A 13750-nucleotide genomic window follows, 5' to 3' on the forward strand; every position below is an offset into this window, starting at 1 on the left:
AGACTATAGACTAGACTATAGACTAGACTGTAGACTAGACTTCCTATTGTCTAGACTATATACTACACTATAGACTATACTATAGACTAGATTATAAACTACTATAGTCTAGACTATATACTACACTATAGACTAGACTAGACTAGACGATAGACTAGAATACAGACTACACTAGATTAAAGACTAGACTATTGACTTGACTAAAGGCTAAACTATAGACTAGACTATAAAATAAACTATAGACTGAACTGTAGACTGGGCTATAGACAAGACTATAGACTAGACTATAGGTTAGAGTTAATTTTCCATTCCTGATGCAAAAAATCTTTTTTAAAACTAACTTGGACTTGAAACTTTAATAAAATTTTTGTTCAAAAATAATATTTTACTAATTTTTATGAATTTGTTTTTGTACTCTTTTGCATAGCTGGTGTCTTAATTAATATTGAATGCAAAGCTTGGGCTCGTAACATCCATCATGATCGTTCAGAAAGGAGAGGATCCGTCCACTTCGAGTTGATGGTTGATTAAGATCAATCTTTAGAAGACAAAAGACAACAACAGCAGCAGCAGAAACAACAGCAGCAGCAACAAAGCAAAGAACAACAACAACAACAGCATCAAGAGCAAGAACAGCAGCCACAACAACAACAACAGCAAGACAACAACAACAGTGAACTTAAAAATACTACTACAACAACAACAGCAGCAGTAACAGCAACAAATAAGGAAAGTTTTAATTAAAATAAAATAAAAATTAGTAAGAATTAAACAGCAAATAATAAAAAAAACTTAAAACTGTAAGAAAAAAATAAAACAATTCTAAAATAACAAAAAATCGCAAGGCATTATTATTTCAATAACAAAAAAATAAATAATGCAACGAAATATTAAAAAAAAACAAATTACAGCAAAAACCAAAGATGCAAAATAAACTAAATGAAAAAATTATAAAAAAATATATATAAAAATAGTAAAAAAAAAACAGAATTAGAATAAAACATAGTTTTTGGAGACAACAACAACAACAGACAACACAATTTAATAATTTTTTTGAAAACGGTTTTTAAGGATTTTTTACAACATTTGTTGACAACATTGGCTGAATTTTTAAAACAAACACTGTTATTATAGTTTTGTAAAATTTGCTTTGAACAAATTTGTTTTATATTTAACAATTTTTAAGTTTTTGTAAAGAGAAATGAAAATTTTAGAAAAAAAGTTAATAACGAAAAATAGCACAGCGAAAAATGTTTAAACCAAAAATTTAACAACTGTGTACTTAAAAAACAAAAATTATTTAATAAAATATTTAAAAAATTGGTAAAACACAACACACTCTCTCTCTAACTCTCTCTCTCTATCTAAAGCTCTCTGTTATGAAAGTTAAAAATTTTAAGTTTTATTTTTTAAATTATGGAAAAATTCCCACTTGATTAAAAAACACATATTTTTCAAAACACATTTATTAAAAATAATAAAAACAACAATGCTGTTTAGTAAATATTTTATTGAAAAAAGAAATTTAAAAAAAAAACAATTAAAACCAGATTTATTTGTTTAAATTTGTTATAAATTTAAGCAAAAAACAAAACAGAAAATCCCATTTAAGTAAAACCAAAAAGAAAAAAAAACTAATTACTTAATAAATAAAAATTTATAAAATATTGTAGATTTTTAAATATTTAAAGCATTATTTAGGAAATTTTCAAGTAAATAATATAATAAAAAACCAAAAAAAGAAAAACAAGCTAAGGAGTCTAGAGAATAATGCTATAAAAACAAAAATAAACATAAAAAAGCAAAACTAATCCTCTTTACTTAAAACTTAAAAAAAAATATTTAAATTTAAAAAGAAAAACAAAAAAAAAACTAAAAATAAGTAAGAAAATTAAACAGAAATTTAAGTAAAGAAAAACTAAAAAAAAAAATAATAACAGAGACAAATATATACACACACACAACTTACAAAAAAACAAGAGGAAGAAATAACATTATTAAAAACAAAACCGAAAACCGTTTAATAATTTACATATAATTTAACATTTATATCATTTATGAAACACTCTGTTTGTTTACTTTTTCATTATTTTCCACACAAAATGCAACTCTGCTTAACAAACAGCTTTGTACACTCAAAAAAAAAGATTAATAAAGAAAAAACCAATAATAAATAAATGAAAGTATAAAATTACACCCACCACTACTACTACACATAACTTTAAACAAAAAAACTCTATTCAAGAATTATATATTTTTGGCATTTTTTCATCTTATTTTTTTTAACCCTTTAACTGTCACTTTATGTTTTTATTTCATTATATTATTGTTGTTACAAACTCCTACTCCTCCCGTTTCCCTCCATTAACCTTTAGTGTATTAAATGAACAAAAAAAACTTAATTAGTATAAATGATTAATTAAAAAACTGCTAAAACAAAAGTATTATTAATAAATTAAACCTAAAAAAACAATAATAACAACAATAAACCTATAAAAAAAACAAACAAAACATTGTATTTGTCATTTTTTGAAAACTGTATTTTTGAAAACAAATCAAACACACTGCTCTAAATAAGATTTTAAAGGGATTTTAAATTAAATTTTCAAAAATTCTAGAAAATATTTTCATAAAATTTGAAGTAAAAAAGTTAATTAAAACTTTTCGGAAGCAAAGATTTTTTATATAAAATAACATTTTTAAAAGTTTAATGAACAAAATTGACCTCTTTCCTAAAAAGAACCTGAAATTTTCTAGACTAGAATATTGACTAGACCACAGACTTGACTAGACTATAGACTAGACAATAGACTGAACTATAGATTATATTATAGACTTGACTATATATTCTATTATAGACTAAACTAAAGACTAGACTAAAGACTAGACTATAGACTAGACTATAGACTAAACTATAGACTAGACTATAAACTAGACTATAGACTAGACTATAGACTAGACTATTGACTAGACTATAGACTAGACTATAGACTAGACTATAAACTAGACTATTGACTAGACTATTGACTAGACTATTCACTAGACTATAGACTAGACTAGAGATTAGACTACATATAGGCTAGACTATAGACTAAACTATAGACTCGGCTATAAAACTAAACTATAGACTAAGCTATAGACTAAACTTAACTAGACTATAGACTATACTATAGACTATACTATATACTATACTAAAGACTATACTACAGAATAGACTATAGGCTAAACAATAGACTAGACTATAGACTATACTATAGACTAGACTATACACTAGACTACAGGCTATATTATAAACTAGACTATAGGTTGTATTATAGACTATACTTAACCTACTATAGACTATACTATAGACTAAACTGTAGACTAGACTATAGACTAAAATATAGACTAGACTATAAACAAGACTATAGACTAGAGATTAGACTACATATAGGCTAGACTATAGAAGAAACTATATACTACACTACAGAGTAAACTATATACTAGGCTATAGACTAGGCTATAGACTAAGCTATAGACTAAACTATAGACTACGTAATAGACTAAACTAGACTATTGACTAGACTATATATTATACCATAGACTATACTATAAACTAGGCTAATGACTAGACTATAGATTAGTTTATAGACAGGTCTATAGACTAGTCTATAGACTTGACTACAAACTAAAATATAGACTATGCTATGGACTAAACTATAGACTTGACTATAAACTAGGCTATAGATTGGACTAAGTTTATACACTTCATATATTCTATTCTAATTGAATGTCTCCAGAATCAGGAAACCGATAGTTTTTCATTTTCAGTAAACCGATAGTTTTCGAAAACAAACTGATTTGCAAGTTCATTTTTTTCTGGATTCAATACTTGCAATTTTACTTAATATTCCATTAAATAACTCGACCTAAAACTCTGTGCGGTTTAAAGGTAACTAAATACAATAGTGTGAACAAATAGAAATCCTCTAACTTCTTATAGTTTATTGAGAACAAAATTTAATAGCCAGAGTGTTTTCTGGAAACACAATGCAAACTGCTTGCAGTTGAGGAGTTTCTTAACAAAATCAAATGTCAGGTTCCTTTTTTTAACGATCCAAAACTCCGTGCAATTTAAATTTAAATAAATACAGTATCGTCGATTCAGTATTCGATTCATTATAACAAAAAGGAACCTTTTGTAGATTCGTCGATAAAACTTATAGTTTATTGAGAACAAGATTTAATAGCCGGTTTTTTCAGGATCGAATGACAGATCCCGTTTTTTAAGTAAGAAATCCTTTATTGAGCACGATTTAAGGGTTTCTAAACTAAGTTTAAGGGCTGCTGCTTTACAGATAACAGAAACTGTTCTAGAATCGAGTGCTTTTTAAATTATTTATAGTTTCTGAGTAGAAATGGACAGCTATGATGGAAAACTGCAGTTTTCTCAATTTATTAAGAACAAAAATTAATAGCGGGTTTATTTTTTTATAAACAAAAGGTCAATTTTGTAAAACTTTTACTTTTCTGAAAAATAAAATTGTCTTAACATCTTGTCCCACCAATGACAAACCTAAATTAGCAATTTTATAAAAACACGAACATTTTAAGAAATTTAACATTGACATCGGAAATAATAAAAAAGAAATTCGAAAAAAACCTAAAGGGCTCTGTAAAAGTTGTGTTGCTGTTTAAAAGAAAAAAATACTAAAAAAGCACAATTAATTTGAAAGTTTTTTTCCCCCAGAAAGATGAAAGTATTTAAACATAAAAATGGAAATATATATATATATAAAAAATGTATATTCAAATAACTGCCATTTTTTACACACAAATAAAAATGTATGTAAAAATAAATTTTTTTGAGTGTTATGCAAAATATAAAATATTAATTATATAAAAATGTAAAACAAAATAAAATTATTAAAACAAAAACACACACACATATAAATACACAAATGAACAAAGAAAAAGCCATATGGAAACTTTCAATAAATTATAAAAAAACAACAACAACAACTAAGTAGAAATATTGTTTAAACTAACACCAGCAAGGAGAGTAAAATATAATAAAACAGCAACACAGCAGCAACAAATTTTTTAATAAAGAGAAAATAACTTAATAAAAAAAGTTAATATTTCAAATATTCTTAACATTTAATAAAAAACAACAATTATATTATTTTCTTTTTGGTTACTTTTCATAAAACATAACCCCCAAAAAAAGCAGTGCTAACTGTTAGCGTAATAATAAAATATTAAGATTAATGAAAAAAAAATTAATTTTAAGCTAAAATTTAGGCTTTAAGTACTTACACACCTAATACACATAAAACTAAAACCAAAAAAACTTTTAAATACTTTTAAAACTTAAAACAAAATTTCAGAATTCCCATTTAAAAAAAATTTCTTAATTTTTAAAGTTTTTGGGTTTAAACAAACAGAGCTCTATATTATAAATAAAAAAGAAACTCCTCTTAAAAAAAAAAAAATAAATTAAAACAAAAAAACTACATTGTTCATATATACATATAAAAAATTGCCCTTTTTGTCAGTGTGAAGCATAAATATAAAAAAAAATGTTTAAATAAGCTAGTTAAAAACAAAACAAAAAGAAAAATTAATAATAAATTAATAAAAAAAATCTTGTGTAAAACCACTTTGCTAAAAAAAATCCCCCAAAAAACAATTCATTAAGCTTCAATGTAAAACTATTTTAGTTTTTAAATAAATAAAAAAAAAACTTAAATTAATAAAAAACAAAAAAAATATATATTAATAACATTTAAATTAGCAAAAAACCAACAAAAAAATCATAATTTAAATTTAAAACTTTAGTAGTAAAAAAAAGGTAAAAAAATATTTTTCTTCATTATTATTATTAAAAAAAAAAAGAAAATATTAAACAAATTTTTGTTAAGTTTCGTCTCGTTTACATACATTTTCTTTTAGTATTAAAATTAAAAAAACAAAAAAATATTGCTTTAATTTAGATTTAATATTAAAGAAAAAAAAAACCAACAAATTTAACATCATTCAGTAAAAAAAAAAAAACAAACAAAAAATCATGGTATATATAAACAAAAAACAACAAACACTGCTTTTTGTAAAATTAAGTTTAAATTTAAAACAAAACCAACAAAACAAGAAAAAAAATTAAATAATATATTTAAAAAAATAACATAAAGGTAAACAACAACAACCATTTATTAAAGTAAAAATAACAACAACAAAAAATACATAAACAATTAATGAAAACAAAAATAATAAAAATAAAAAATAATAAATGAAGTAAATCGTTTAAATAATAAACCAACAGAGAAAAAATTTTACTGAATTCAATAAAAACAAAATAAAAAAAGTAATAATGTTGATATGGAATTAAGTAATTCCAAATAAAAAACAAAAAAAAAAAAAAAAAACAAAAATTCTTGGTTTTTATTTCAAAAGGTTTTAATATAAAAACAAGTAAGATTTAAAAAAAGTACCAAAAACATTCACTCCTGATTAGTGTTTATAAAAAACCGACTATTTAAAAAACCGGTTTGTCGGTTAACCGAAAATGGGTCCTTTTTAAAAACCCGGTTTTTCGGTTAACCGCATGTGAAAAAACCGGTTAAACCGGTTAACCGAAGTAAAAACAATTATTTTAAACAATAACTTAAAATTTCATTTTTATTGAAAAAATAAAATTAATTAATAAAAAATAACAATAAGGCCTAAGTTTTACATATCAATTTGAAATAATAATAAGAACAAACTTAAAAAATTCATTATTTAAAAAAATAACAGAGTTAAAAATAATTTGTACTTTTTTTTAAAGAGAGCAAAAATATTTTTAAAAAGATATATAAGATGTTTCTTATTTTATATATGTTTCTTAAAATAGTATTTTAAAAATAGAATGCAATTTAAATGCTTTGGAGACATTCTATTTTTAATTTTTGTTTTAATAGAAGATGAAACTGAAAAAACTCTTTCACTAATTGTTGAAGTTGGGTTTATAGTAAGAAGTGAATTATAAAGTAAATTTAAATTAGTACTTCTCTTTTTAAATTTTTCTAAATAATCAAAATCATCCGTTAGATTATTATTCTTAACAGTTTGGTGTTTGAAAATGGGATTTTGAATAGATTTTAAAGTTATATTAAGTTGTTCTTCTAAACTACTTGAAGTTGAAATTTCAACACACTCAGAGTCTGATGTATTATTAAGAATGATATTATCTGGTATTGATTCAGAAAATAGCCTATTATATAATTTACCAGCCAAATCTATAGCTGCAGACTTTGTTGAATATTTTAAATATTTACATGTTTTTGGCATATATCCATTATGAAGATACAATATTAGAGTATTTAGTATTATGTTTCTTCTCTGGAAAATTCTGTCATGAAGACACGAATGAAGTGTTTTTGAAAAAATTGTGTTTGATTTGCCAACAGCACTTAGTACGAATTTTAATATTGCATCGGCTTCTAAAAGTGTCACTGAATCACTTGACAATTTATTAACTGAAATACAAAGCGGTTCCAAGTCTTTGAAAACACTTTCTAATACTTTAAACTCTGCTTCAGAAAAGGTTTCTAAATTTAAATCAAGTAAAGTATGGTTAATACAAATTTTAAGCTTTAAAAATATACCAATCATTTGAGAAAGCGAATTCCAACGGTGCTTAACGTCTAATTTTAGGTGAATTTGATGGCCCTCCTGTTCAGTCACATAACTTGAAGTTTTTGTTGTTTATCTTGAGATCTTTTAAACATTTTTACAACCTTTCTAACTTTAGAAACCGTTGTTAGAATTGACGGCAAAAGTTCAATTTGAATACTATTAATATCGACGGAATCTTCAGAATCGGAATATTCACTTTCCATATCAGACCAACTAGTGTCATGTAAATCAACTTTATTTGATTGTTTATAAAAAACTATCTACTACGCATAAATGAATGCTGTGGTTATAGCAGAGTTGACTTATCGGGGATATAGATTCCCCATATTTTTTCATAACCGCTGCTCCGTCGTGAGTGGATGCCACTACGTCAGTGTCCAAATTTATTTTAAATTCCGTAAGTTTTTCTTTAATGCACTTTTCAATATTTTCTGCAGTGCCTTTGGTTGTAATTTGTTGTAATCCTAAATTAAAAACTTCCAAGCTGTTTGAATTAGGATTGTAACCGCGGACACTAACGTTTATATATTTATAAGCGGACACATCAACCCATTCGTCGACAATAATAGAAAATTTACCACCTTCAATTAAAATTTTTTCAAAAATATTAATGTACTCAATTTTTTTTGCTCGTAAAAGGAATAAATTTGTTTCCAGGCTGTCATTTGGCTAGGCATTTCCATTTTTAAGATTTTAAATAAGATTTTAATAGTTTTGATTTACACACTGAATTAATAGAAAATCCATCCTCTGCAAACTGCTCGAGATAATATTTCATCCAGAGATAGATTACTGTTGACTTTATTAAAATATTTTTTAACTCCAGCTTGAGATGAAGATGGCTTGTCTTCCTCCACAGACATGTTTTGTTCACTAGTTTTTTTATCGTTTAAGTCTATTTGATGTTTTCGAATTAAATGACTTTTAAGCGACGAGGTGGAAGACCCCTTACAAGCAAGAATTTGTGGACAAATAGTACAATGAGCCTTCTCATTTTTCTTTTTATAATATTTCCAAACTTTCGAACTCATTTCTGTAAGCAAAAACCAAGAATATTAATTCTCAGACTATATTTAAATTTAACTATTCACTCACTTTTAAATAAATAAACATAAACGATCACTTTAGTTTTATTTTGTTTATAATTGTCTTTTTAATTAATATCTTTTAAATAAACATTCAATCTTTTTCCCTTTGATTCGACGTAAATATTTATTTGTTTCACGTAAAAAGTGTCAGAGAAACAAATAATCAAAAACAAACCATGATTTACAAGGTGTAGTTAGTAGCCTAGCTTGTAAATTTTTTTCATATGAAGATTTTATTGAAACTCATATACAAAAAACTTAACAGCTGTTATTTAGTTAATCTCGTTAAATATACTTTACGAAATAAACATAAGAAAAGCAATTCACCAGCGATATGATAACAAACGGAAAGAAGACGGTTATAAAAGTTTAAAAAAACGGACAATACAAATAGAAACAAAAATCAATTTAGCGATATTTTACATATTAAAAAACCGTTAACCGAGTGAAAAAAACCGATAACCCGGTTAACCGAAAACCAATGTTTTAAAAAAACCGGTTTGCGAAAAACCGAAAATGCAAAAAAAACCGGTTTTTCGGTTAACCGGTTAACCGGTTTATAAACACTACTCCTGATTTTATATTTCTAGGTTCGATATTGCAGAATAACCAAAAAGTACCAGTTGAAGAACAAAAAAGTACCAGAAACTTTACTCTTATAAATTTTTATTCCATCAGTGTTTTTTTTTACGTTTCTGAATAAAGAAAAAGGACCAGAACTTCCCTTTTATAGATATTCCTTTAATCAGTATGACGATATTCAAAAAATAGTATATGTCAAATAATATGCTTCAAGCTTCAAAAAGACCCTTCATATAGATTCTCATTTACTCTTATTTTCTTGTCTCTAAGTTCAATGTTATTGAAAATTCAAAAAGTGCCGGTTAAAGGAAGAAAAAAACACCAAAAATTAGTCCCTGGCACCAGAACAAGAAATAACATCACAGTTTTGAAATTATTTTTTTATTTTTCCCATCCCTGCTTAATTTCCGCCACAAAATTTATCATATGAAATTTTTTTTTTTTTTTTGTTTTGTTATTTACTCCTATTGTGTTTTTAAAAATAACGTATTTCTTTATTTAAATTTAGATATACAGCAATGAAAATTAACAATCGAATAATAATAATTTAAAACATAAACTTCAAAAAGTAAACAAAAATCATAAGTTACTACAAACGTTTAAGAATCAAATTTAAACAAGTAGTATTAAAACATAACATTTATCTCTTCCTTTAGGAATTGTCAGGTGAAAATAAAACTCTTGGTTTTGGAATCCTTTTTGATCGTCGTAGATGCTGATCACTTGGTAAATGTGAATTCTCTATATTTAACTGTTCACTGGTTTCTTCTCGTCGCGCTTGCGCTGTTTTGTAATGTGGTGTTTGCGGGTGGTTTTGATTTTGACCAGCTTGTGGTGTTTCAAATTCATCATCTGTGTCCTTTTCCTGAACAGGAGAGCGGACAACATTATCTTCATTTACTGGATCTCTTGCATTATTAGGAGAACTTGAATTTATTTCAGGATGCTGAAGATTAGGATCGGGATGTCTGGGGACTAAAACATTATCATTCATATTTTCTGGATATATAATACTCCTATAAGACCTGTTTTCCTCAGATCTTCTGTTTCCATAACTCAGGTTTCCATTTACCACATCTTTTGTACACCTTGAGTAGCACCACGAATTTGATCAATATGTCTTCGTACATACTTATTTTCATAAAGAATTTCGTAATGAATATCGCCTAAACGCCTATTTATTTTACCTGGTATCCATTTGCTTTCCTTTTGATTACCGGATAAAAAATATATATTGTCACCCACTTGAAACTCTCTAAATTGCTCATGTTGTTTCAAAAATTGTTTATTTGTTATTTTAGAAGAAACATTTTCTGGATGTACTAAATCAAGACGGGTGCGAATTTGACGGCCTAGAAAAAGTTGTGCTGGAGATACTCCAGTTGTTGAATGAGGTGCATTCTTATACTGCCTTAAAAACTCGTTGAGATTTTGTTGTAATGTTTGTTTTGATGTACACATAGCTTTTAATGCGTTTTTTACTGTTTGAACGCTACGTTCAGCTTGGCCGTTAGTAGAGGGATGATAAGGTGCAGTGTATTTATGATATCTGACTCCCACAGCCGTCAAGTATTTGTTAAACTCTTCTGATGAGAAATTTGTACCATTATCGGATACTACCATCGCTGGAACACCGTAATTTGCAAAAACTTCATCGACTAATGCAATTGTTGCCTCAGCTGTTATAAGATTTAGGTTATTTGATCACATCCAGCCATTTGCTATAGGCATCTGTCTACTAATTAAGTAACATCATACCCTCGAAAGGGCCAGCATAATCTATATGCACTCGTTCCCAAGGCCCTTTGGGATATTCCCAGTGATGATCTGTATACTTCTTAGGTTGATTTGCTACTCTTGCACAATCGTTGCAGTCTTTTGCCACTGCTTCAATATCTGCATCGATTTTTGGCCAATACATAAAGGAACGAGCAATACCTTTCATTTTTACCATCCCTAAATGAGAGCTGCGTGTAGATTTTGAAGAATGTCTTTTCGAAACTTTTGTGGAATTACAACTCTGTGTTCGAATATTAAGCAATTACCTGAGAGTCTATAATTCGATTCTGGTGCAGATAAACCATATTTGCCAACGAATGTCCTTTCTCTAATATTGCAACTATTTTCCAAGTACTGAATCTTACGGGTTTCATTGGCAATTTTTTCAGCTGTAACGGGTAACTGGTTAATTTGTCGAAAATAAAAGTATCAAACTCGTCGTATTCAGTAATTACATAATTTTCGTTGCATTGTGACTTTACTGAATTATCTGGAACAATACGTGACATGTAATCTGCATTAATATTCTCTTTGGATGGTTTATATATTATCTCGAAGTCAAAGTTACTTAAAAAATCGGCATAGTTTGCCATACGAGAAATACAAAGAACTGGAAGCGATTTACTAGGGTGCAAAATCTGAGTAAGTGGCTTGTGATCGGTTATTAATGTCCAATGCCGTGCATATAAATATTTAAAGAATTTTTGAACGGCCCATACTATGGCCAAAGCCTCTTTATCTATTTGAGAGTAACGTTGTTCTGTCACACTCATTGTTCTACTTGCGTATGCTATAGGTCGTTCTTCGCCATTAGGTAAACGGTGAGACAATACCGCGCCCAAGCCAGTTTTACTAGCATCCGTTGCCAACAATAATGGTAGTTTTGGATCATATGATATTAAAACTTGTGGAGATACTAAAATTTTCTTAATATCGTTGTAAGCAGCATCCGCGATTAAATTCCATGAAAATACCTTTGATTTTAGAATATCTCGTAATGGCCTCTCACGGGTTGCTAGATCCGGAATAAAGGCACTATAGTATGAGGCTTTACCTAGAAATAGCTGCAAGTCTTCTAAGGAGTTTGGTTTCGGTGCGTTCAATACAGATTCAATATGCTTATTTGACTTATGTATACCCTTGGCATCAATTAAATGCCCTAAAAATTCCACTGACGTTGCTGCAAAAACACACTTCGATTTGTTTAATTTAAGACCACATGTCTAATTCGGGCCAAAGTCAAATCTAAAATTTGTTGTAATTCATTAAAATCTTTTGCAAATAATAGTATATCATCGAAGAAATTAAGACAATTAGGTAATCCTTTTAAAACTTCTTCCATTTTTCGCTGCCATATTGCTGGAATATTTGCAGCCCCATAGACTGCACGAGTGGGTTGTATAAGGCCATGAGTAATAGTATTTAAGGTAAGAACATGTCCAAACTCTTCATCTATTGGCAAATGCGTATATGCGTCGGTAACATCTAGATGAGCAAACATTGTAGCACCCTTAATTCTGTTGAATAAATCTTCTGGTTTTGGAATAGGATGCTCATCGATAATCATTTGAGGGTTGACCGTAGGTTTATAGTTTCCAGTAATACGTATAGCTCCATTTTTTTTAGTTACTACATGGGTCGTGGAAGCCCATTCTGAGAATTCGACTTTTTTATAATAACCGGCAGCAATTTTAGCATCAATTTCCTTGGCATATGCTTCTCTTAAAGCTAAAGGAACTTCTCTTGGTCTAGCGAATATGGGTCTAGCATTCGGCTTCATATGAATCTTTATAGGAGGACATTTAAGCTTTCCAGCTGAACTTCCAAATACATCATCAAATTTATCTACAATTTGTTGTAGTTGATTTTTTTCAATAGAATTTAATATCGATACATCGGAAGTAATAGTGTTTAAACTAAAGCTATCGTTTGGAGAGTTATTATTTGGCGGTGTAGATGCGAATAGATCTGAAAAATTAATATCATGTGCAAAATGACTTATCCATTCACGGCCGCACAAAGTGTCTAAATCATCTTCTACAACATATAAATTCAAGACACGAGAAGTTTTTCCCAAAGTCACATTTACTACAACTCTGCCAATACAATTTATTGAGTGACCTGTATAGCTAGCAAATTTTCTGTCAGATTTATGTAAAGTGTAATAGGGTTTGATAGCACGTAAGCGTTTCTTGCTAATTATACTACAAGGAGCACCAGTATCAAGCTCCATTTCCAATTTCCTACCATCGATACTCACAAATATCATTTTCTTTTCATACGGTTTTGAAAATTTAATTTTATTTATAAAACGCAATTGCTCAACAGAATCGTTTTCTTCGTCCTGTTCCATCGTTACTTGACCAGTTTTACTTTTACATACCTTAGAAATATGCCGATCTTACCACAAGCGAAGCATTTCGCACTCTTAAATTTACAGTTGTTTCTCGTGTGATTCCCATTACACCCGTAACATTTACCTTTATTTGGAAATACAGCATCAGATTTACTATTTTATTTTTGGTTTTAACTGGAGCAAAACCTAACTTGAATGTTGTTCCGGTTGCGAAGGCTCATTGCTGGAGTTAACTTCTTTTGTTGCATGATGAGTTAGTTCTCTAGCATAAGCTATCTCGTATGCTTCA

The 13750-nt window shown here is 27.9% G+C and overlaps 3 protein-coding genes across 14 annotated transcripts in view; 1 reads left to right on the forward strand and 2 right to left on the reverse strand.

The window, feature by feature from the left end:
- The window catches only part of LOC119609784 (sodium/potassium-transporting ATPase subunit beta-2), a 40690-nt gene extending 35723 nt beyond the window's left edge, over positions 1-4967 (forward strand). For 9 of the 12 annotated variants that reach the window (XM_037964695.1, XM_037964705.1, XM_037964704.1 and 6 more), the window contains exon 8: positions 428-4967. In XM_037964695.1, the coding sequence (XP_037820623.1) occupies positions 428-531 (104 nt within the window). In that variant the 3' untranslated portion in view covers positions 532-4967. The remainder of the gene's footprint in view (positions 1-427) is intronic. The other 3 variants (XM_037964707.1, XM_037964702.1, XM_037964703.1) reach the window with 1 other exon arrangement.
- A 5427-nt stretch (positions 4968-10394) lies between these two features.
- Positions 10395-11878, reverse strand: LOC119609781 (uncharacterized protein K02A2.6-like). Its single transcript, XM_037964693.1, has 4 exons — positions 11825-11878; positions 11372-11507; positions 11085-11327; positions 10395-11005 (listed from the first exon to the last, which is right to left on the reverse strand). Exons 1-4 carry the CDS (start codon positions 11876-11878, stop codon positions 10395-10397), a joined length of 1044 nt encoding a protein of 347 aa, XP_037820621.1.
- A 431-nt stretch (positions 11879-12309) lies between these two features.
- On the reverse strand, positions 12310-13458 carry LOC119609782 (uncharacterized protein K02A2.6-like). Its single transcript, XM_037964694.1, has one exon. The coding sequence runs from the start codon at positions 13456-13458 to the stop codon at positions 12310-12312; it is 1149 nt and encodes a 382-aa protein (XP_037820622.1).
- Positions 13459-13750: the final 292 nt, after the last annotated feature.

The sequence above is a fragment of the Lucilia sericata genome, unplaced genomic scaffold, assembly GCF_015586225.1.
Source record: "Lucilia sericata isolate MDLA Ls3-8-SP2 unplaced genomic scaffold, ASM1558622v1 Contig001060F_arrow, whole genome shotgun sequence".
NCBI classification, from domain to species: Eukaryota; Metazoa; Arthropoda; class Insecta; order Diptera; family Calliphoridae; genus Lucilia; species Lucilia sericata.

Bases quoted from the DNA above. Each gene is read 5' to 3' on its own strand.
- LOC119609782 (XM_037964694.1), bottom strand. From the start codon at position 13,458: ATGGAACAGGACGAAGAAAACGATTCTGTTGAGCAATTGCGTTTTATA.
- LOC119609781 (XM_037964693.1), bottom strand. From the start codon at position 11,878: ATGAGTGTGACAGAACAACGTTACTCTCAAATAGATAAAGAGGCTTTG. The intron at 11,328-11,371 runs GTAATTGCTTAA...ATTCCACAAAAG, and splicing joins ATCGAATTATAGACTCTCAG to TTTCGAAAAGACATTCTTCA. The intron at 11,006-11,084 runs GTATGATGTTAC...ATCTTATAACAG, and splicing joins TTATGCTGGCCCTTTCGAGG to CTGAGGCAACAATTGCATTA.